General features: G+C 34.8%; 3 protein-coding genes across 7 annotated transcripts; 2 read left to right on the forward strand and 1 right to left on the reverse strand.

Moving 5' to 3' along the window:
- The first annotated feature begins 10115 nt into the window (after positions 1–10115).
- Positions 10116–16088, forward strand: LOC145066419 (cytochrome P450 714A1-like). The gene is made up of 5 exons (XM_079013660.1): positions 10116–10531; positions 14399–14625; positions 14700–14953; positions 15042–15390; positions 15466–16088. The coding sequence occupies exons 1-5, from the start codon at positions 10222–10224 to the stop codon at positions 15889–15891; spliced, it is 1566 nt and encodes a 521-aa protein (XP_078869786.1). The 5' UTR covers positions 10116–10221; the 3' UTR covers positions 15892–16088.
- A 203-nt stretch (positions 16089–16291) lies between these two features.
- LOC145066420 (protein kinase C-like zinc finger protein) lies at positions 16292–17889 on the reverse strand. The gene is made up of 3 exons (XM_079013661.1): positions 17621–17889; positions 17059–17523; positions 16292–16976 (listed from the first exon to the last, which is right to left on the reverse strand). Exons 1-3 carry the CDS (start codon positions 17708–17710, stop codon positions 16395–16397), a joined length of 1137 nt encoding a protein of 378 aa, XP_078869787.1. The 5' UTR covers positions 17711–17889; the 3' UTR covers positions 16292–16394.
- A 396-nt stretch (positions 17890–18285) lies between these two features.
- On the forward strand, positions 18286–21570 carry LOC145066421 (Acyl-CoA N-acyltransferases (NAT) superfamily protein). 5 transcript variants are annotated; one of them, XM_079013663.1, is made up of 6 exons: positions 18286–18947; positions 19128–19186; positions 19381–19437; positions 19529–19626; positions 20929–21070; positions 21143–21570. In XM_079013663.1, exons 1-5 carry the CDS (start codon positions 18435–18437, stop codon positions 20964–20966), a joined length of 765 nt encoding a protein of 254 aa, XP_078869789.1. In that variant the 5' UTR covers positions 18286–18434; the 3' UTR covers positions 20967–21070; positions 21143–21570. The 5 variants fall into 5 exon arrangements, with proteins under 5 accessions (XP_078869789.1, XP_078869791.1, XP_078869788.1 ...); XM_079013665.1 differs by lacking the exon at positions 21143–21570 and having other exon boundaries at positions 19542–19626; positions 20929–21068; XM_079013662.1 differs by lacking the exons at positions 20929–21070; positions 21143–21570 and having other exon boundaries at positions 19529–19908.
- Positions 21571–22054: the final 484 nt, after the last annotated feature.

Consider the following 22054-nt stretch of genomic DNA (forward strand, 5'->3'; position numbering starts at 1 on the left):
GGTTGAGATAACTATGTTCGATTGAACGACTGGGGTTATGATCGGGCTTGTGGCCATGTCGTTCAAGTTGTCGGGCATGTAAGGGATGGTGAGGAAAGATTTTGAGGACGAAATCTAAATTAAGTGGGGAGAGTTGTAACAACCCGTATATTAAATAAATAAATAGATAAGGGTTATTATGAATAATACTCCTAAAGTAAATAATGTTTAGCGGGCTCTTGGTGTTGGGGAGCCAATTGATACAGTTTTAGAAGTTGGTAAATTCTTGAGACTTAATTTGAAGAGATTTGTAAGGCTCAGGGGCTGAATTGTAAGTTTTGGACCTAAAATGAAAGGAAATTATATAATCAAGGGCTATATGGTAACTTATAGTCCGGTTTTGAAAAGATCTTGTGGGGGAGGGGCTAATGTTGTAAAAAAGATCAAATGTTTTAATGAAGGCATGAGATTGGGCGGTGACTCCTTGTCCTTCTTGTTGGAGCATATAAACCCTAAACCAAATCTTCATCGGTCACCTCCATCGAGCTCTCTTGGTCTCCGCCACCTGCTGTGTCACCCGCCATTCGCAACCGTGTTATTGAAGAACCACCACCACAACCCGCTTCCAGCAACGCCGAGATCAGTCGGGAGTTACGCCAATCAGAAGGAGGCACTAGGTCGTCGTGTGTGGGTCGTGAGTCACCAGAAACCCACGGTTAATTCACCTGTAACCCATCCTTGCTCCTTCTATCTCTCGTTCTTCTGTGAGTGTGAAGTCGGAGTCATCGTTGCCACCTAAAAGGTGGCTGAATGTGCCACTGTTGCATTTTCTGGTGACACCTGACGCCAAGTGGAGGCTGATGGTGCTTATGTTGATTGTAATGGTTGTTTTCGGTATTTTGTGGTGTGGATTGTGTGCATTTGTGGCCGAGAACCCACTGCCACCACTGTGAGGTGGTGGCTGCCACCCGTTGTCATTTTCTGCCACCATTGGCTGCCACCATCCACCGCATATAGGATTGTTCTTATGCATAAAACCCATCAGAGAACCCAACAGATGCCCTTACGAAGGGACTGAGTAGGGTTAAGCACTTGCAGCACGCTAAGAGCATTGGGCTGAAGGACGATATTAGTTTTAGTGATTAGATAGCCTTAGAAACTTGTAATAGATAAATTGTAATTGACATTTTGATGATTGAATAAAGTTGTATTATTTATAAGTAATGTTACTGTCTTATGTCAATTATTTACTATTGTTTCACTTTGCATGTTTTGACTTCCTAAATAATAAGATTATTTAAACTATCCACAGTCGACCATACATTGGAAGTATGTATGAAAGAAGATTGTCATGAATTGTCTTGTAGATTGTCTAAGTGTGTAGACATAGCAAAATTTTGCTACAACGTTCATGAGTACTTATGAAATATGATTTGAGTATTGGATTAAACCAACACTCACATGAATCACTTCATGGAATTTAATCACGAGTGGTTGTAAGATGATAATATCATATAGTCTTTAAACCTAGATATATGAGTTGTTGTTTAGGATTCGGTTGTGCATTGATAATGCGTAAACGCATCAGTAACTTGATGTTATAAAACGCATTGTTGTATACAATTTGATAAGTAAATAGTACAAGCATATAAGTCGAAGTTTATATGTTCCTTTTATCCTACGAGGCTAAAAGCGATATCTTGGGCCCCTCGATGATTTGGTTTGACTTATGTGTCGGGCCCGGTCAGGATGTTGTGAAAAAAGCAGAAAAGTGCAAAAATGTTATGCAGGGGGAAAATGGGAACTGTGTTAATATTTCTTCCATTTTTCCTGTGGTGAAGATAGTAGCGTCTCCTGCTACTGTTCCAGATGGCCGAAAAGTTCTTGCTCTAGATCAGGTTCAAGAATCGCAAATGTCTAGGTCCCCAACACTTTCCCCTATAGACGAGTCGTTGGCAGAAGGACTGGTGGCTCCTGTTCTCGCCCTATCAACTCCTGCTGCAATTTTACCATCATCTTCTGTTGCAGTTTCATATTCTGCGGTTCCAGTTTTTTCTACTAGGTCGGTTGGTTTTTCGGGCGGGTTTGGTCATATGGAGGGTGTTCAGCTGTCTCAAGATTCAAATTCGCTCACTCATCCTCTTGGTTTTTCAAAAAAAAATCATTGGTGATGATAATATTTCAGATGGATCAGTGAATATAAATTCTTTGTACATGGAAGCTGAAAAAACATTGGAATTGGGGGAAAATATTGGTTTTAATATGGATGGGTGTTACTCTCATGTTAAAAATGTTATTGAAGGAGAGGTTTTTAATAAAACGTAACAATGAATTGTTTATCTATTAGAGATAATAGGGGTCGAAAACGACTTTTCGACAAAAGATTATTTAGAATAAATAATCTTAACCAAGTTGTAGAATATGTCTCAAGGGTTCCGTACATATAAGGAACGCCGAAATCCGAGTTATAACGAAGAAGTTATGGCCCGTCGAAGTTTTTCGGCAAAACCGGCACGACACCGGGAGATGTAAATAGTGAATTTACGTTGGAGGAATTTTTAGCCTTGGTGATCTAAACCAAAGTTGTAGTATACGTTAAACCGAGAACATCCATAAAAAGAACGCCCAAATCTGATCTAAACCAAAGTTGTAGTATACGTTAAACCGAGAACATCCATAAAAAGAACGCCCAAATCTGATCTAAACCAAAGTTGTAGTATACGTTAAACCGAGAACATCCATAAAAAGAATGCCCAAATCTGACTTCGTATGAGGAAGTTATGATTTTTCGAAGTTTCGACTTAGCGGTGTACAACCCGAAGTTCAAGTATTAGATCGAGAGGTTTTTAGCCGACATAACCTAAACTAGAATTGAAGATCTCACTATTAGTAGCGTAATGATAAAAAGACAGACGAAAATGGACATCGTATGAAGAAGTTATGAGATTTTAACGGATCAATCATGTCCCGACCTGTTAAAAATATAACTTTAAAAATAAAGTCAAAATTAGCCGACGGAGTCTAAACGAAAGTTGTAGAGTACATCTCCACCTACGCGTGGATATAAATAACGTCAAAAATGGAGTTCGTATGAACGAGTTACAAATTATAATAGCATATTTACGTATTAAAATAAAGTATAAATCATATATACGTACATATACATATACATATATATATATATATATATATATATATATACATATACATATGTATATATCATTAGAAAGATATCGACGACGCGGTCATTATAAGACTAATGTTGAGTTATTTCGACATTAGTTTAGTACAAATATCATTAAATCTATTTAAAATAGTATTATAAAGGGGTGTTTAGTTGTTTATATAACTATAAGGTCATTAAGTAATTATGGAGGGTGGTTTTTGTAAATTCAATTACTATAAATAAGAGGTTTGGGCTCTCATATTTCTTGCACAATTCTCTTGATTCAAGAGTCTTTCTCTCCTTATCCCCTGATCATTTCGGTCCCTCGTGATTCGACTTCTCTTTCTGTAGTTTTTAGTATAGTAAGGTGAGCGCTGAAGCGCTGCACGAATCTTTCTTAGAAAGATTCAGCGACGAAGTTCTGCCCCTGCAGAGCCCGAATCCTAGCTAAAATCCTCTTGTAAGTAAGTTATGCTTACCCTATTTTAAATATAGTTTATATTTAAAATTAGTATTGTTATTATAAATTTATAATAAATATTTGAGCTATTATTATGACTTATATAAGTGTCGTTATAATATCTTTTTAACTACCTGCGGTACGGGGAATCTGGTTTAAAGGGCCGCATAGGGTTGTTGGATTTCAGAAGTGCTATACGCCAAAATGATCCGCCCTCTGGTGTTTTATGTCTGGCCCTTGTCTGTACATAGTGGTTGGAAAGTATTGTTTAAACGCTTATATAATAATAATAATAATAAGACTAATAATTAGTCACGGTAAATATTAGACTAAAATCTAGTGGTAATAATACTAGGTTTCGTCGAAGGAAATTATTTTAAAGTAAAAGAAGCGTTGTCCGAGTACCGAGTCACCACCTTCTCAAGTGAGTGCATAGTTACTTTCATCTTACACATAAATATGAAATATTTTATATAAACTACGTGCTATGTGTGCATATTATCTGAATACTTGTTGTCTATGTTGGATGAACGTTTTTTTATACATGTTTTAAATGATTTGAACTGTATACATATTTTAAATATACAAGTATGTTGGGTATTAGATGGGTAGATGAACGATGAGAGATAAAAGATGATATGAGTAAACATTGGCAGCTATAGACTTAGTGCCTAACAAATAACATCGGCAGCTATGGACTTAGTACCTATTGGACAAACACTGGTAGCTATGGACTTAGTACTTGTTAGGAACTGGTCGCTATGGACTTAGTACCTGTTAGGAATTAGTAGCTATGGACTTAGTACCTACTAGATAAACACTCGTAGCTATGGATTTGGTACCTGTTAGGAATTGGTAGCTATGGACTTAGTACCTACTAGATAAACACTGGTAGCTATGGATTTAGTACCTCTTAGGAATTGGTAGCTATGGACTTAGTAACTATTAGATAAACACTGGTAGCTATGGATTTAGTACCCGATGAATAAACTATAGCAGCTATGGAATTAGTGCTTTACGAACGAGCATTGGCAACTATGGATTTAGTGTCAGTCCTATAACCCTAGAAGCAAGGGACCTCGGAATAAACAAATGCAAGATAGATGACTCTTAGGATAGATCCTTAAGAGTAAAGAAGATAATGGGGATGAGTAATTGGGTTGATTGCTTGATTTTTTAAATATAATAATTATATTATTGTGGGTTGAAAACCCTATGTACTCACCAGGTTTCCCAACCTGACCCACTCAGTTTATTTATATCATAGGTGTTGATATGAAGTCACATTACACTGAGAGATTAAAGAGATGTAGATCACTAGTGTAAATAAATGTAAGTTATGTTTATGCTTATGTTTCTGTATTGACGATGACACCCCAAATGTTTTAAAATGAATAAAAATACATTTCTTCAAAAATTCTTTGATAACGTCTTTATCATGTTTTACTGGGAACAAATTCCGCAACATTTTTATTAAAAGAAGTACTCTGATTTTTATAAAGCATAAACAAAATCGGTTTTTTCTGGCCGTGAAAATTGGGGATGTCACAGTGGATAATCCTTGGGTCATTTTTAAGAAGTAACTTCAACTTCTTAAATCTAATCTTAGGATTTGGAATTCTTCTATCCGAGATCGTTTGACTGGCAAGTCTAGAGTTTTGAAGGAGGAGATTGAGGCGATTGATGCTTCTTTTATGTTTAATGATGGCACTAATGAGCTTCGTCAACATAGAGTTTCGGTTCTCAAAGATTTGTTAGAGTTGGACCATATTTCGAGGGTTGATTTAGCCCAAAAGGCGAAAGTTCGATGCAGTATTGATGAAAATTCAGGGTTTATCATGGTGTAATTAATCAGAAGAGGAGGTAGTTAGCTATCAAAGGTGTTATGATTGATGGCGAGTGGGTGGATGATCCGAGAAGAGTGAAAAATGAATTCCAACATTTTCATAGGAATATTTTTTTCAAAGAAAAATGGCAAGCGCCCTTCTACCAATGCTTCTCTTTTTCAAACCCTTTCTGAGGCTCGGGTTCCGGTCTCTTCAGGCTCCTTTTTCTAGTGATGAGATTAAAAAAGTTGTATGAGACTGTGGGTCATATAAGGCCCGGGTCCAGATGAGTTTACTTTTGGTTTCTTGAAGCGTTATTAGGATCTTATTTCAGAGGACGTGACAGCTTTTGTTCATCATTTTTATAGCTATTGCTCCATTCCTATTTGATGTAATTCTTCTTTCTTCACTATGATCCTGAAGGTCCGTGATCCTAAGTTTATCAGGAACTTTAGACCTATTAGTTTAATTGGTTTCCATTATAAAATTATTGGTAAGCTCTTAGCTAATATGTTAGCAGAGGTTATTGGTTCTATGGTGAGTTTGGAGCAGTCTGCCTTCGTTAAAGGTAGACAAATTTTGGATGGTCTGTTTCTTCTTAATGAGGTGGTGGCTTGGATCAAGTTTTCGAAAAATCCTCTGATAATTTTTAAAGTGGATTTTGAAAAGGCTTTTGACTCGGTGTCTTAGGATTATATTTTGGAGATAATGCAAATTATGGGTTTTGGGTCCATTTGGTGTTCTTGGATTTTGGAGCTTCTTAGTTTGGCTAGGGCTTCGGTTTTAGTGAATGGTTCACCTACTAGAGAATTTCAGTTTCAGAGAGGTTTGAGACAAGGAGATACTTTGTCTCCTTTTCTCTTTATCTTAGCAGTGCAGGGCTGACATGTAGCTTTACAAAAAGCCCATCTCCAAAATGTTTTAGGGGGCGTTTCTATTTGTGGGATTGATATCTCACATCTCTTTTATGCAGATGATGTTGTTTTGGTTTCTCCTAAGGATCCCAAGAATGCTAATTTAGTTCTTCGTATCTTGCATTGTTTTTACCTAGCTATTGGGCTTAAAATTAATATGCAAAAAAGCAAGTTGATTGGGGTTGGTGTCTCTAATCATTAGGTGGAGTTGGTAGCCTGCAAATTAGGTTATGCCCCGGATTGCCTTCCTTTTGTTCAGTTGGGTGTGGCAGTAGGTCAATGTATGTCCAGGGTCTCGGCTTAGTCCACTATTGTTGGTTGTTTTCGTTCCAAGTTATCGGAGTGGAAGGTGAAAAGTCTCTCCTTTGGCGGTCGTTTGACTTTGATCAAGTATGTTATTGGGAGCTTGGGAAGTTATTTGATGCCCATCTTCATGGTTCCCCTTTCGGTTCTTAAGTCTTTGGAGACACTCCCTTCTAGATTCTTTTGGGGTGCAGAGTTGGATGACAGGTAGAGATGGCAAAAAAACCCATACCCGATGGGTACCCGAAACCCTAACCCGAGTTGACCGGGGACGGGGATGGGGATGGGTATTACCCGAATACAAAAGGCGGGGATGGGGATGGTTCTACATGTCGGGTACCCATACCCGTACCCGAAACCGGCCCCGATGGGTACCCGATATATATAGTTACTTATGTTTTTATTTTTAATAATGCATAAGCAAATGTTCAGTAGACAAAGTAAGGTTTTTTAATAATCAAACGTATAGTTTTGGGAAGATTTTAATGTCTTTTTTGCAAAAAAAAAATGATTTAATTTATAACCTTGAATGTTATTATTCGTGTTTGAAGACATTCAGTGATTATAGTGTTTTATATTAGTTCTGCTAGTTTTTGTTTTGTTGGTTAATATATAATTGTGAGTTATTTTTCATAAAAGTTCAAAAATTTGTAATGGGTAAAAATCCCCGATTACCCATTAGGGATGGGGATGGGGATAGATTTCTAATCCCCGATGGGGATGGGGATCGGGATTCGGGTATGGGGATGGGGAACACGAAACCCGGTATACCCGTACCCATTGTCATCCCTAATGACAGGTGTATGCATTGGGCCCAGTGGGATAGAGTGTTGGTTGGTAGAAAAGAAGGCGGCCTTGGAGTTGATAGTCTTTTCTCTTTTAATAGGGCTATGCTTTTTAGGTAGAGGTGGTGCTTTTTTCACAACCCTGATCTAATATGGGTTCATTTAGTCAAAGCTATCTATGGTTCTGATGGAGGTTGTGATTCTTTACTCCTTAAAAAAGGTTGGATGGGTCCTTGGAATGGTGTTATTCATATGATGTCTCACCTACGAGATCGTGGTTTGGATTTGCTTTCTCTATGTCCGATTTGGATTGGAGATGGTAGCAACACTTCTTTTTGGCAGGATACTTGGAAAGGGGATCGGTCTCTTGCAGAGGTTTTTTATAGGATCTTTGCATTGGATACTCATAAATACGCTTTAGTTCGTGACAGGGTGGTGATGGGCTGGGATACAAGGTCTCTTTGGAGAGTGCCTCGGGGTGGTATTGAGCAATCCCATTGGGAGGCTTTTTTGACTATGATGTAGGGGTTACATCTTCATTCCAGTTCGGATCGGTTGGGATGGTTCTTGGATACGTCAGATCATTCTATAGTTTCTTCAACTAGGTCTTATATTGATAATGGTATGTTGCCTATAGGTGGTGGCCTCACTTATTGGAATAATTGGGTTCCAATTAAGTTGAATATTTTTATTTGGAGATTAAGATTAAATGGGCTTCCTACTCGAGCAAATCTTTCTCATAGGGGTATTTTGTTGGATTCGATCTTATGTCCAGTTTGTTCCACTATAGTTGAGTCCACTGATCATCTGTTTGTAGGATGTAGTGAGTTGATTAATCTTTGGACTCGAGTTGCCATTTGGTGGGGTGTTCAGTTTCCTCAACATCTATCCATGGATTCGATTTTGTTTGATCGAATTTATTCGATCAGAGAAGTTGCCAACGGAAAGTTTTCGACGCAATGATCAATGACTGCTTTATGGTGTATTTGGAATTTCCGTAATTCCATTATCTTTGGAACGGTGTTGCCTAAGAAATCGGTCATTTTTTATGATGTGGTCAATTTTTTTTTGTTTCCAATAGGTGTAACAAAACTAATATAGGTTGGACTTCGTGGTTTCATGATCATGCCTTTACTTGTAATTTGTTGTAATGTTTTTTTTTCTAGCTTCTTGCTAGTTTTTTTAATAAATTTCCGCTATTCAAAAAAAAATTGTAATGGTTATGGTTTGATTTTGAACAATACCCGAATCAAATCGTCCGATACAAAACCCTATTAAAAATGTTGAAGAAAAGTTTTATGTAATTTTATTGTAATATAATACTAAATTTGATATTATATTATTTTTACGGTTGGAATAGATTCGAGACTAAAATGATGTAGAAAATGAATTTTGATGTTGGGTACTTGGCTTAAAGACGCCCAACCAACTCTCAACTCATATTATATTCCTTTAATTTTACTTAAAAGTCAAAAATAGCCCAAGTAACAATGACGATTTATGACAGTTGGCAAGTTAAGTGTTAAATGCTAGGAAACATAGTTTTGAATTTCTATATTTAGTAAAATATATACAATAAAAAATAGAAAACGTCATTGTTTATTTTACACCCAGCAATCTAAACTAACTACAATTTATTTTATTATTAATAAATTGTCATCAAATTAATTCGTCCTACCAACAACTTTTGGCAATATAAACATTTTGGGGGATATGATATCTCATCTATCTAAGTTCAAATGTGGTTATTGCCCTTTGTTCTTGTAGCCATCAAGCTTTGTTTGTGGTGACTTCAGATTTATTTGTGGTGATTTCAAGGACATGATATATGATGTATAATTTTATATTTATACGTGAGATTAATTGTGAAACAATAAGACATCCTTATTAAAGGAGACTGTTCTTTCAAAAAAGAGAAACATTTGCAAACATCATAACACTGTTATAGAAAACCTTTTATGGCTTCCTTGACAACCTCATAAAACATTAATACCTTCGATCCCCATAACAAGAAGCTGAAAAAAGTTTCTATAAACAAAAGAGTAAATTACACGAATGGTCCCTATGATTTGGGGTAATATGCGCGTTTGGTCACTAACTTATTTTTTTAACTCGGAAGGCCTCTAGTGTTTCTTTTTCTTACGCGCTTGGTCCCTACTGTTTGTTTTTGTTACACGTTTGGTCCATGTCTTATCTAAAGAGACTATTATTTAAATAGAGAAAAATAATGAGGTAGGTAAGGTAAGGTGAGGGAGTGGAGTTGGGGGTGTGTTTATTTAAATAAATTAAAAAATCAAGGGAAAAATAGTCTTTTTAGGTAAGACAGAGACCAAACACGTAACAAAAAGAAACAGTAGGGACCTTCCAAGTTAAAAAAATAAGTTAGAGATTAAACACGCAAATTAACCCAAACCATAGGGACCAATCGTGTAATTTACTCTAAGCAAAAAAGAATTCTAGTATATCTAATGGGGACCTCGATGCAATATATTTAAACTAGAGGAACCAAAGTTTAAACTAACAAAAGTACAAGGGGTATCAAAGTAAAAGACACATAATGACCCACAAGAAGAGTCTCACTGTTCAAGTATTATAAAACCATCCCTTTCTCCACACCCTAAACTCACAATTCACAGACCACGCACGAATCATCTACTTGTACATCATTCATAAACACTTGTACATATTTACGAACTAGAAAATTCCATTTCCACAATGCAGGCTGTTCTATTATAAGTAGTCCCTTCATCTCGTGAAGTGAACACGCAGTGGCTCCCATCAAATAAAAATGAAAACGCTTTCTTCTTCGTTGGTTCTTAATCTTCTTATTCATGTGGGGTTACCTGTAATTACCATTATAACCTTCTACTTCTTGAATATTATATGGATGAAACCGCAAAGACTAAGAAGAAAGCTCGAAAAGCAAGGAATCAGAGGGCCAAAACCGTCTTTTCCATATGGGAATGTGGGTGAGATGCAGAAGATTCAAGCGGCTGCAATCGCCATGAAAGCTTCAAAGTCAAGCGATGGAGATTTTGTAGGTGATGATTATACGTCTACTCTCTTCCCATACTTTGAACAATGGAGGAAGCAATACGGTATGTTATGCCTTATCACCACTTATTTTAATTCTTTATAAACTTGAATATTTGCAAAATTTGGGATACAATTGTTCTAGTTTTTTGGATTATGATGTTTTCTTTGGATGTATGCAATTATAATGGTTTTTTTAATCTAAAAAATAAAAACGATATGATGGTTACAATTGTTGATCATCCTAATTCTCATTGGCAATTTGGGAAAAGTTGGAACCGAATCTTTGTGGGTCTTTTATCTTGTTTATAGTTATTTTAATATTGTCAATGCTATATTTAAATAATTATAATTTTACTTTTATATAAATACATTTGTACGGATTGCCTGTTCTTTTTTTAAATACGGTTTCCATAAATATTAAGTTTATTAAATAAAAAGAGATGAAAGCAATAATTATTGCCATATTTTTTTTACGAAGATAACAACCCATGCATACTTTTTGACGATATAATTATTATGATCAAGATATTAAACGAAGATTGTTGGAAAAAAGGTAAATAGAGCATAAATGTCAAGAGTCTACTTAATAAGCTTGAAATTGTTAATGCAAAGCAATTTTTTTTATAGTTTTTTATAGTGAATATCATATCATACGATATAATAAAAGCTTGACAATAAGTCAATAACTTTGTACGTCAATCTTTTGGAGAAAATTAAAAAATTTGATAAAAAGGTATAATAATTAAATTAAAGTTTTAAATCTATAACGACTTTTAAGAAACACAAAACAACAATTTTTAAAACATAAAAAATCATAATATTCAAAAAAGTAAATTACAAACATTATAAAGAGGAATGCATGATAAACTTGAAAACTATCTTGTCTATGAAGATTGTTCGCGTGGGACATATGACGCGTGTAGTCACAATATGCATGTCACTATATACATATAAATTATTTTTATTATTTAAATAAAGAAATACCAATATATTCTCTATTCTGATCTGATTGGTTATATCTTTGCAAATCTTTGCAATTTCCAATTCTTTAAGATACAATGATTAATTATTTATTATTTAAAAATCACACTTTAGCATAGGATAAGATAGAGACGTTAAGTCAACACACCGTCTTTAATTTTTGTTCAAAAAGCTTGGTAAATAAATAAATAAATAAGCAATTGATCAAATTTCGCACAACTAGTGATAATATAATTTCTTTGAAAGAACTAAGACGACATTTTTTTTATTTGAATGTCAAATAACCTTTCATAGGTAGATAGAGTAACACAACGTTATCTTTTATAATTCATCTAAATATCATATACGAACAAATATTTAATAGAACATATATTTCATCACCAACTTCGTTTTCTTTTTTCTAAGAAAAGATAATACTAGATTGGTACCCGTTTTTATCTTTTTCATGAAACCGATGTGTCAATGTTCCCCCAACGTCCTTTCTGATTCTTATTCAAATTTAAATAAAAATCAAGTGGGTCTAGAAACATCTTGTGTAAGTAATAATTAAGTGTTATAAATATTAATAGCTGTCATAATATATATTTACATTTATTTATACAAAAAAAAAACGTTTGTAGATTAAACAATTATATACATAAGAGCCCACTGCATTGTCGCTATCTTGTTTTAAGAAGGATGAATTTAATAGATTTAATGTTACTATTGTAGTTTCCAAGGTACAAGTGAGCACAGCTAGGGTTAGGTACAAGTCCACTAAGCAGCGATAATGCTTGAGAATGAGAGGTTCTTTGAATTCAAATACGTACCCATAAATTTTGATATTATGAGCTGGATGGAATCATTAGTAGTGTTGTTGATATGAGATGTCGTTGTTTTCATTTTTTTGTCCTTTTAAGACAAAAATTGCACATTCTACGATTTCTATCCATGGAATGGGATGCAAATATGTATGTATAAAGTGAAAGAATTCGTTAGTCAGTTAACAGAGGTTTTGGAGTTAATATATATATATATATATATATATATATATATATATATATATATATATATATATATATATATATATATATATACAGGGCCGGCCCTGATATATCTTAGGCCCGGTGCGAACACAAAAAAAGATCTTCTAAAAATATATTTATATAAAAAAATCCAAAATATTATATACTATGTTAGAAATGGAAAAAATTAAACAAAAAAAATGGCCCTATGTAGTAGGAATCGAACTATGGTAATTGGTAAGGCCCCATAAAAGCTTATGCCCTCTCACCAATTTGTCTAATACGAGATACTTTAGAAACTGCCAACTAATATATTTATATACATACTCATTACTACAAAAAACAAAAAAATAGGTTGAGATATGTAGCCCAAAAGAGTCGAACACGGGTGGTTGAATACTACGTGATGCGTCCTTAACCAACTGCTCTTCAATAGTTTTGGTCTTAAATGTCAATGATATTATATATAATATAATCACGCTATGTAAATATGATAATTTTCGGGCCCTATTTTTTTCGGGGCCCTGTGCGGTGGAACATTTTGAACACCCCTAGGGCCGGCCCTGTATATATATATATATATATGGGAAAAGTGAATATACCCTTAAGGGTATATAAGCTTAGGTACTCAAACTCATAATACTACATCGTTTGTATCATATATAGACATTGTAATTGTCCAATGTTCTTATAATTCAACTTCTAACTTGAATTACTTCAAAGTTTTTTATAAATTTCATATTTATCTTCCTCTTACATAATTATCATTTTCAATAATAATATATATAGCCTATTAAGTGTTCGACAAAAAGATGTGATGTAAGAGGAAGATAATAGTGAAAATTTAAAAATATTGAATATAAATCAAGTTAAGGATTGAAGTTTAACAATATTATAATGAATATATCAAACAAAACAACATATTATTATGAGTTTGGGTACCTAAGCTTATATACCCTTAAGGTTATATTCACTTTTCCCTATATATATATATATATATATATATATATATATATATATATATATATATATATATATATATATATATATATATATATATATATATATACTAATAAAAGAATAGTCTTTTTGCCAAGTGTCATAATATTAGAACTCCTAGTTAATATGATGCCACTTGTCATTCTATTAATTCTCTATTTTAAATTCATTAAACCTCCTAATCAATGTGATGTTATTTGTTAATCTATTTATTCTTTATTTTAAATTTTAAATTTTAAATTTTATATTATTGTTTTTATTAGTCCACAAATAAAAAGAGTCTAATATATATGATAAATTAATTCCACATATTTATTTGAATTAATAATTATAATTTTACATAACTAATAAAAAAATCTCTTAATTAATAATGTATTTAAAATTTTATATAAAATAATTAATTAATAATTTTGAATTTTTTACTATGAATATTTAATTAATTTTGTAACCGTGGTTTCCACGGGTTATAAACTAATATATATATATATATATATATATATATATATATATATATATATATATATATATATATATATATATATATATATATATATATATATATCCGATTTGGAAGTGAATTTCATTTTATTTTTTACCCAAAAAAAAAAGATAAAACCAAAATCCCCTTTTTTTTCATCTTTTCCTGAATAAGTAATAACCCCAATGTGGGACCATCTTTTGTTGAAGATGCCCGCTTGCCAAAACCCCTCTTAAAAAAATCTAAAAGACCCCAAAATTCTCGGAATTTTATTTTTTATATATATGATGTAACTGTAATTTTTGGATCCACCGAAACAATCCCAAACCAGCATCTATAAGGTAGCTAGTTATCCAAGTGTTATCAATTCCAAAGAATTATAATTCTAGTGACATTATTTAACATAAAAGTTAAGTTAATTACCATATTAGTGATATCAAGTGTAAGTGTTTGAACTTTGAATGCAGGTTCAATATATACATACTCAACAGGGAATAAACAACACCTTTATATAAATGATCCAGAGCTTGTTAAAGAAATGAACCAGTCCATCACTCTTGGACTTGGTAAACCTTCTTACGTTACCAAAAGACTCTCTCCTCTCCTTGGCAATGGAATCCTCAGATCAAATGGCCATTTTTGGGTTCATCAAAGGAAAATTATTGCCCCTGAATTTTTCATGGATAAAGTCAAGGTACCTCCCTACTTTTCCCTACTCAATTATCTGTATCTGTTACCTTTTAACATATCTATGTGTTGACTGGTTAGGGTATGGTGGGGCTAATGTCGGAATCGGCTGAACCGCTTTTGAGGAAATGGGAAGCAGCTTGCATCGAAGGTGAAGGTAGTGGAATAGCCGATATAAGAGTAGATGATGATCTGAGGGCTGTTTCTGCAGATGTGATTTCAAGGGCTTGTTTTGGAAGCTCTTATACAAAAGGCAAAGAGATTTTCTCCAAGCTTAGAACCCTTCAGAAAACTATCTCATCTAAAGGCATGCTCTTTGGCCTTCCTACTTATGGGTAAGCTAGCTGCGAAAAAAGTAAAACTTTTTTTACATCAAACTGATGGATGAATATTGAATAACAAGTTAATTATTATATGATACAGACTGAGGAAAGATGTAAAGAGCTTAGAAAAAGAGATAGATTCATTGATATGGGAAGCTGTATGCGAAAGAAAATGTCAACAAACACCATTGTTGAAGAAAGATCTTCTGCAAATGATCCTGGAAGAAGCCATGGATCATTTCGCCAGCAAAGACGAAAGCAAACATTTCATCGTCGATAACTGTAAGAATATTTACTTCGCCGGACACGAATCGACGAGTGTCGCTGCATCATGGTGCTTGATGCTGCTCGCATTACACCCAGAATGGCAAACTCACATCTCCGATGAAATGTCCGAAGCTTGCCCTAATGGTGTTCTCGATGTAGATTCACTCCCTAAATTGAAATCGGTAAACTCCGTTTTTCTCAACAGGGTACCACTATTCATGCGTTGAGTACAAGTGATAACCTTATTGAATGCGCAGGTGACGATGGTGATTCAAGAAGCGATGCGGTTGTTCCCGCCGGCAGCGTTTGTGTCACGTGAGGCACTAGAAAGGACGCAGATAGGGCACGTGGACGTGCCTAAAGGAGTATGCATATGGAGTTTGATCCCGACCCTTCATCGTGACCCGGAAATATGGGGCCCGGATTCCCATGTATTTCGACCCGAGAGGTTCATTAATGGTGTAACAAAAGCATGCAAAAGCCCACAAGCGTATGTTCCATTCGGGGTTGGGGCCCGGTCTTGTTTGGGCCGAAACTTCGCTATGGCCCAACTGAAAGTTGTCATTTCACTCATCACTTCCAAGTTCAAATTTTCGTTATCTCCAAACTATCAACATTCTCCTGCTTATAGAATGGTTGTACAACCCGGCCATGGTGTCAACATCATCGTTCAAAAGTCGTAGCGGATTATATAACTCATTTTTAGCGGTTGTTTCATTTTTCTCTATCAAGTCTTGTTCCTGAATAGATAATGATATATGTGTTCATGAAGTGTTAGTATACATTAAGGTGTGAATAACTTAATATATATAATAGTGTATGTTTCTTTTACAGGACTTTATAAACCATATGAATAAGACAAATGGCCGTTTTACCTTTACATTCCAACCAGGTATTATCTTCTTAACAGTTTTAACATAAGATAAGTTGGAAGGAAAAAAGAAGTGGAGATAGGTAATTGGTTGGCGTTTAAATACATTAAGTCATGTTTTCGTCTTAAAACGTTAAATCATTATGTGTAGATTAAGTTTGATATAAACAACCATATATAGTTATTGAATTAAGTGTTTAGCACATTAAGCACTACTTGTATTCATTCAAACATATATAATATATATTGATTTAATTAATAATTAAGTCCATACATCATATTACATAACAATAGCATATCATATATCAAATCTTTCTAATGGGTTTCTTCAATGCAAGTTGGATGAAGGTCATAGCCACAAACATTACAAGAAAACGCCCAAAACGACCCTCGTTTCTTGCAAAAATCACAAATGTAACGTTTTGCCATATCGAGTTTAAGAATGTGTTCGTGTTTACGGTCCATTACTTCTCGAGCCAATTCATCTCCTTCTTTCATTAAAGACGATTCTACCCCCAAGATCTTTGACTCAGTAAACGGAAAACCCTTGGCACCATATAACGAAACCAATTTTCGCCCATTTGTGGTAATTGTTTTCCCATTTGGTCCTAAAATTATCAAAGTTGGAATCCATTTGACTTCAAAGATTCTACAAAGATCTTGCCTTGTTTTATCGTTAAAAGGAATTGCTACCCATGGCATTTTGGTCAATCCGAGTTCAAATTCTTTAACATCTCTATCGGTTGAAACATATACAACTTCAAATTCTTGATCCTTATTTTTGGCAATATCGTTATACGCTTCAATGAGTTGTGTGGTGAAGTCACGACATGGTGGACACCAATTTGCACCAAAGTAAAGACCAATCGTCTTGCCCACAAGTTCCGATGAACATATCTACAAATAAGAACACAAAAAGCTTTAAACTTATCCAATCTTGGTAGCTAATTGAAAACCCAATAAATCCTAAATTCCTAACCTTTTCTCCTTTACTATCAATCCCATTTGTAAAAAGATGTTCCAACTTCCCTTCTTGACGTTTTGCTTCATCAAAAGCTTTCAACTCTTCTTGTCTTTTCTTGGTGAACGGAAATGCATCGGGGCCATAGTCTTTTATGAGTCCAACGGAATCTTTTGCAAGCAATTTTGTGTCGATATTCAATGGGATAAACGATGGGATTTGATTAACTTTGTATAAATTACCAAGTTTCTTCTGTAAATTGACATCAAAAGGAACCACAAGCCATGGCATGGACTTCATGTGTTCTTTAAATCCATTTTCATCTCGATCAAATGATATGAAGATAATTTCGAGTTCATAGTCAACATCTTTTAGGGCGTTGTATGTTTGCATAAGTTGTGGTATAAAAGCCTTACAAGGTCTACTCCAGTTTGCAGAGAACAATAAACAAACTGTTTTTTGTTTACATGATGATAAAGGTACCTAGAAAAGTAGAAATCAATCAAAAGAGAGTATATTTTGGATCAAATTCAGCATAAAGATTACTTTTTGTTTTGTTGGAATTGATTCATGATCATACCTTGAGTTCACCTGATAAAAGATTGTAAATTCCTTCTTGTTCCAGGATAGTTTTGAAGTTATCAACAGATTCACAACCAGGTCCTCCCATGGCAGCTTCAAGTGAAGAAGCTTGACCCAAGTTTCTTGATGTAGGAGGAGATGGTCAATTAGTCAACGTCTAAGATATTTTGCACCCTTCCTTTTCTTCCTGGCTTATGGTTCACGCTATTCAGCTTATTGGAATTTATACCCTTTCATGCTTTTCATATTATCAGCATGGATTTTTAGCATATTCTGTTATGCTTTTTTAATAAATCATGTTATAGAAACTTGAAGAAGTAAAATGACCAAATGACAAATTTGCCCTTGCAACACAAGATTTAAATAGATTGCATATTTGAATCACTTTTATTGAAGAACATGCCAGAGATCCCGATCCCTTCTTGGCAATTCATCGAGCACATAGAGTGCATATATACACAGGAATTGTATAATAGGTGTTCCGATCATAAACGAGTACTTAAACGATCGTTCGTTCCTAATTATTAGATGCGATAAGTTGAGCAACAATAGTTATTACTTATTAGGGTTAAGGAATTAATAGTAGAAGTTGGGTTATGGGCTACTGATAAGGTCCCCCTAGAGGCCCTACTTGCTTCTTCTTATCTTGTTGTTGCAGTGGACGTTAATTAATTGTTTGATCAGGAAAAGTGGCTATCTACGTACGTTTTCCGATTGATTGTGACCGTTTTGATTAAAAGAAAATGAATATACGAAAAAAGAATATCTTTTTGACTCGCAGTTTTTTACTGAACTGACGGAGAGAGGGAGAGATGGCGGTCGTGGGTTCAGTTCACGGTGGTTCTCTCCACTCCAAATTCCAAACCCTACCGCCGGCCAAAATATTCAACAGCCAAAAAAGATCAACACTCCATCGCCGGCCACCAAGTCCCCCAATTTTCATATCCACGAATCTCTCAGACGTAAACCCAATTCACTTGCAAGACCTTTATAGCTCCTGCAACCACTCCTGCCACCGTTTCCCTAACATCTCCCCCGACGGACGTGTGGAGCCAGTCGACGTCGACAAACTCCGCATCGCTCTCTCTCATAGCTCTGTCGTTGTTTCCGTCTTCGCTAGACCAGAAACTGTCACCTCGTTACCGGAAAATTTGAATACTGGGGGTGATTGGTACCGAAGAATGATTCCATTGACACCATTTAGCGGGAAATTGGTGGGATTCGGCCGAGCTGTTTCTGATAATGGATTGACTGCTTCAATTTACGATGTCATGGTACAAACCCTAAATAAATTGGTCGCTTATTCATCCACTTTTCAGCATAAAGTAGGTTCGATTACTTGTTGGCATTTTTTTTCCAATCGTTGGAGTTTATGTAATAGATCATGCTTGTACTCATGTAATCTTGAGATTGATCAGGATTCCATAAGCAAGTTTCTTGAATCCCGATATCTTGGATCCTTAATGGCTGTATGTTCATGTAATCTCTTGTCAGTTACTGTGTAGGTAATCCCTTCGTTACAAGGTCGAGGAATCGGGCGTATGATTCTTCAAAGGATTATAAGGTTTGTAAAAATTCCAAATTCCATCAGCTACCCAATCTTTTAACAGCATTTTTCATTGGTTTTTGGTAATTTAAATCTATCATCCTAGAAAAATTGAAGTACAGAACTACAGATTGGATGCTTATATAATAAAAGTGACAAATGGGAAATGTGCTATTTGAATCATGGCTAATGCAAGGTCCATTTGGTTGCAGATTGCTTACAAATAAAGGCATATATGACATAGCAGCTCTATGTTCTGATCAAGAAATGTAAGTAAATCGAAACAAATTTTGATGGGTAAATAGGTAATAATATATTGAAACCACTAACAAGAACGTGAATTGACTAAATTACCCTCAGGGGTTTCTTCAAGGCATGTGGATTTGGAGATGATATACTCGGATCAACAACAATGATGTACACCAGGAGTGGCAATCATATCATGGTTAAAAGTGCTGGTAGGAAAGTACTAATGGTTCCACCACTTAGAAAACCCTAACCATTTTTAATATTTCATACTTTTATATATTAAGAGAATCAACATGCTATTCGAGGGTAATTTTGTGAACCCCTGCTTTTTTTTTGAACCTGCGAGATATCTCCGCAAGCTTACCGGGCTCTAGTAATATGGATCCAGTAACAGGCAAGCCAACACACCTCGGCCTTTTCCGTTTGTTATGTAATACAAACCTATGATTTTTGCTCCAAGGGTTTTAAGTTACATCTTTGAACTCTAAAAATATTTTTAGATAGAAATGTTTATTTGCTTATAATGGTGGTAAAATGAGTTTTTTTAAAAGTGATTGGATAAGCTTTTATAGTGAAAAAACCAATAAATTAATAAGTTAAAAAGTGTTTGCCTTAAAAGTGCTTTTTGAAGTTATTTTGGTTGAAAAGCCATAAACAATTTCAAAAAGTCACATCTTCCATGTTTATTAAAAAATGTTTTTTGAAGCTTATGAAAAAGCTATTCTCAAAAGTATTTTTAAGTTTGCCAAACATTTTTTTTGATTTATTAGTGTTTCAAAAAGCTAATAAGCCTATAAGCATTTTTCAAACGCAATCCCAAATACCCCCTAAATGTTGAAAACTTGAGTCAAAAACAGATGTGAGTGCAACGCGTCTTCCTTATGTGCTTTGTTGTTACATTAATTCATTTGTCTTCCTTATGTGCTTTGTTGTTACATTAATTCTTCTAGGTTGTGATTGGGTTACATATAGTGACATTCCCAAAACTAACCAAAACATTAAGGGGTTTCTAAACAGAGAAATGGCACATTAATCCTATCATGTTTTGCACATTTACTTATTCAGTCCATTGAGTAATCATTGTGTTTTATAAGAACATAAAGTAGATATCCACCTGTTTTTATAAGCCACATCAACTTTATTTTATTTATGTTTTTTATGCAAAATAATTAAACCCACTAAAATGTTAACCAAATAGTCAAAATTAAGATTTTCTATAACACAACCCACTTTGAAGATTTCGACTTCAAAAACCTTGTCTTAGGGAAGAAACCGAACGGCATCTTCCTCTACCTCGATGACAATCAGACCATTCAATACACCTTTCTCAGTGCTAGGGTTTCCCGGACCATTCAATACACCTTTCTCAGTGCTAGGGTTTCCTGGACAAACAAATTCGACAAAATTGAAGAACAAAAACCTACACAAAAAAAACTTTTTGCTCAAGTTGAAGAAAAAAGATATGTGAAGGATTTTGCAATTTTATATTCAACATATTTACATATTTACAGAGCTTCGGAAGATATTGAGTCGAGATATAAGGAACTGAAGCGTTACATGAACTTAGAGACGTTATCACAGTGGAGTTTCGTTCGGTTATCACATATGGCTACCCTCGACACAATAGCGATGGGATCGGATTTGAAAAAGAAGGTAAAATCTAATTTCAAGGCTTTTCTCAAATTGAAATAGTATTATCACTGATTAGGACGTGTTTGGAAGCAGGGTTATCTCCTCTATGGACCATCCGGTACCGGAAAGTCCATTTTGATCACCCATATGGCTAAATTTCTGTATTATGATGTTTACGATGTCAACCTTTGAAATGTAGTAAATCCTCATAAACTTACAAAAATCAAGGTTGGAAATCTGAACCGGTTTATGACTTCGACGAAGATTAGACTAATCCCAAAATCTTGAAGATGATCCTCATAAACTTACAAAAATCGAGGTAGTAAGGCAGTCATGGTATCTGAGCTTCAGTTGAAGAAGAAGATGTGTGTGGGTTTTTTTCTCTAACGTGGAGAGAGAGAGAGAGAGAGAGAGAGAGAGAGAGAGAGGAGAGTGTTTTTTTAATTTAAATACAGAAAAAGCGAACAAGAAGGATGTTTTTCAATTGTTTGTTGATGTGGCTTATAAAACCTGCTTATCAAGTTGCACTGACCAAAAAAGCAGATGGACATCTACTTTATGCTCCTATAAAGCACGGAAATTACTTAAGAGACTTAATAGGCAAATATGCAAACCATCATAGGGCTAATGTGTAATTTCCCCTTTCTAAGAAAGTCCAACGAATTCGTAGAAATTCTTCTGCGGACTAACGAATTCGTAGAGGTTCTTTTGCGGACGGAACTAATGATACTGCAGACTTAGATAACGAAAATAATTTATTGAAATTTATATCTTTTAGTTTGTAGAAAATACCACTAGCCAAGAGGTAGGGATGTCAATGGGGGCAAACGGGACGGGGAGTGCATCTCCCGCCCCGCCCCCGAAATTTTCCCGTTCCCCCGCCCCCGCCCCCGGAATGTTCAACCTTCCTACCCCGCCCCCGCCCCCGAATCCCCTTTATTTTGGGCTACTTTTTTTTTGCTAAAAGAAGTTGTTATTTAGGCTAAAAGAAGCTATTTTTTAGAT

This window comes from Lactuca serriola, chromosome 8 (assembly GCF_051521515.1).
Source record: "Lactuca serriola cultivar US96UC23 chromosome 8, Lser_US96UC23_V15, whole genome shotgun sequence".
NCBI lineage: Eukaryota > Viridiplantae > Streptophyta > Magnoliopsida > Asterales > Asteraceae > Lactuca > Lactuca serriola.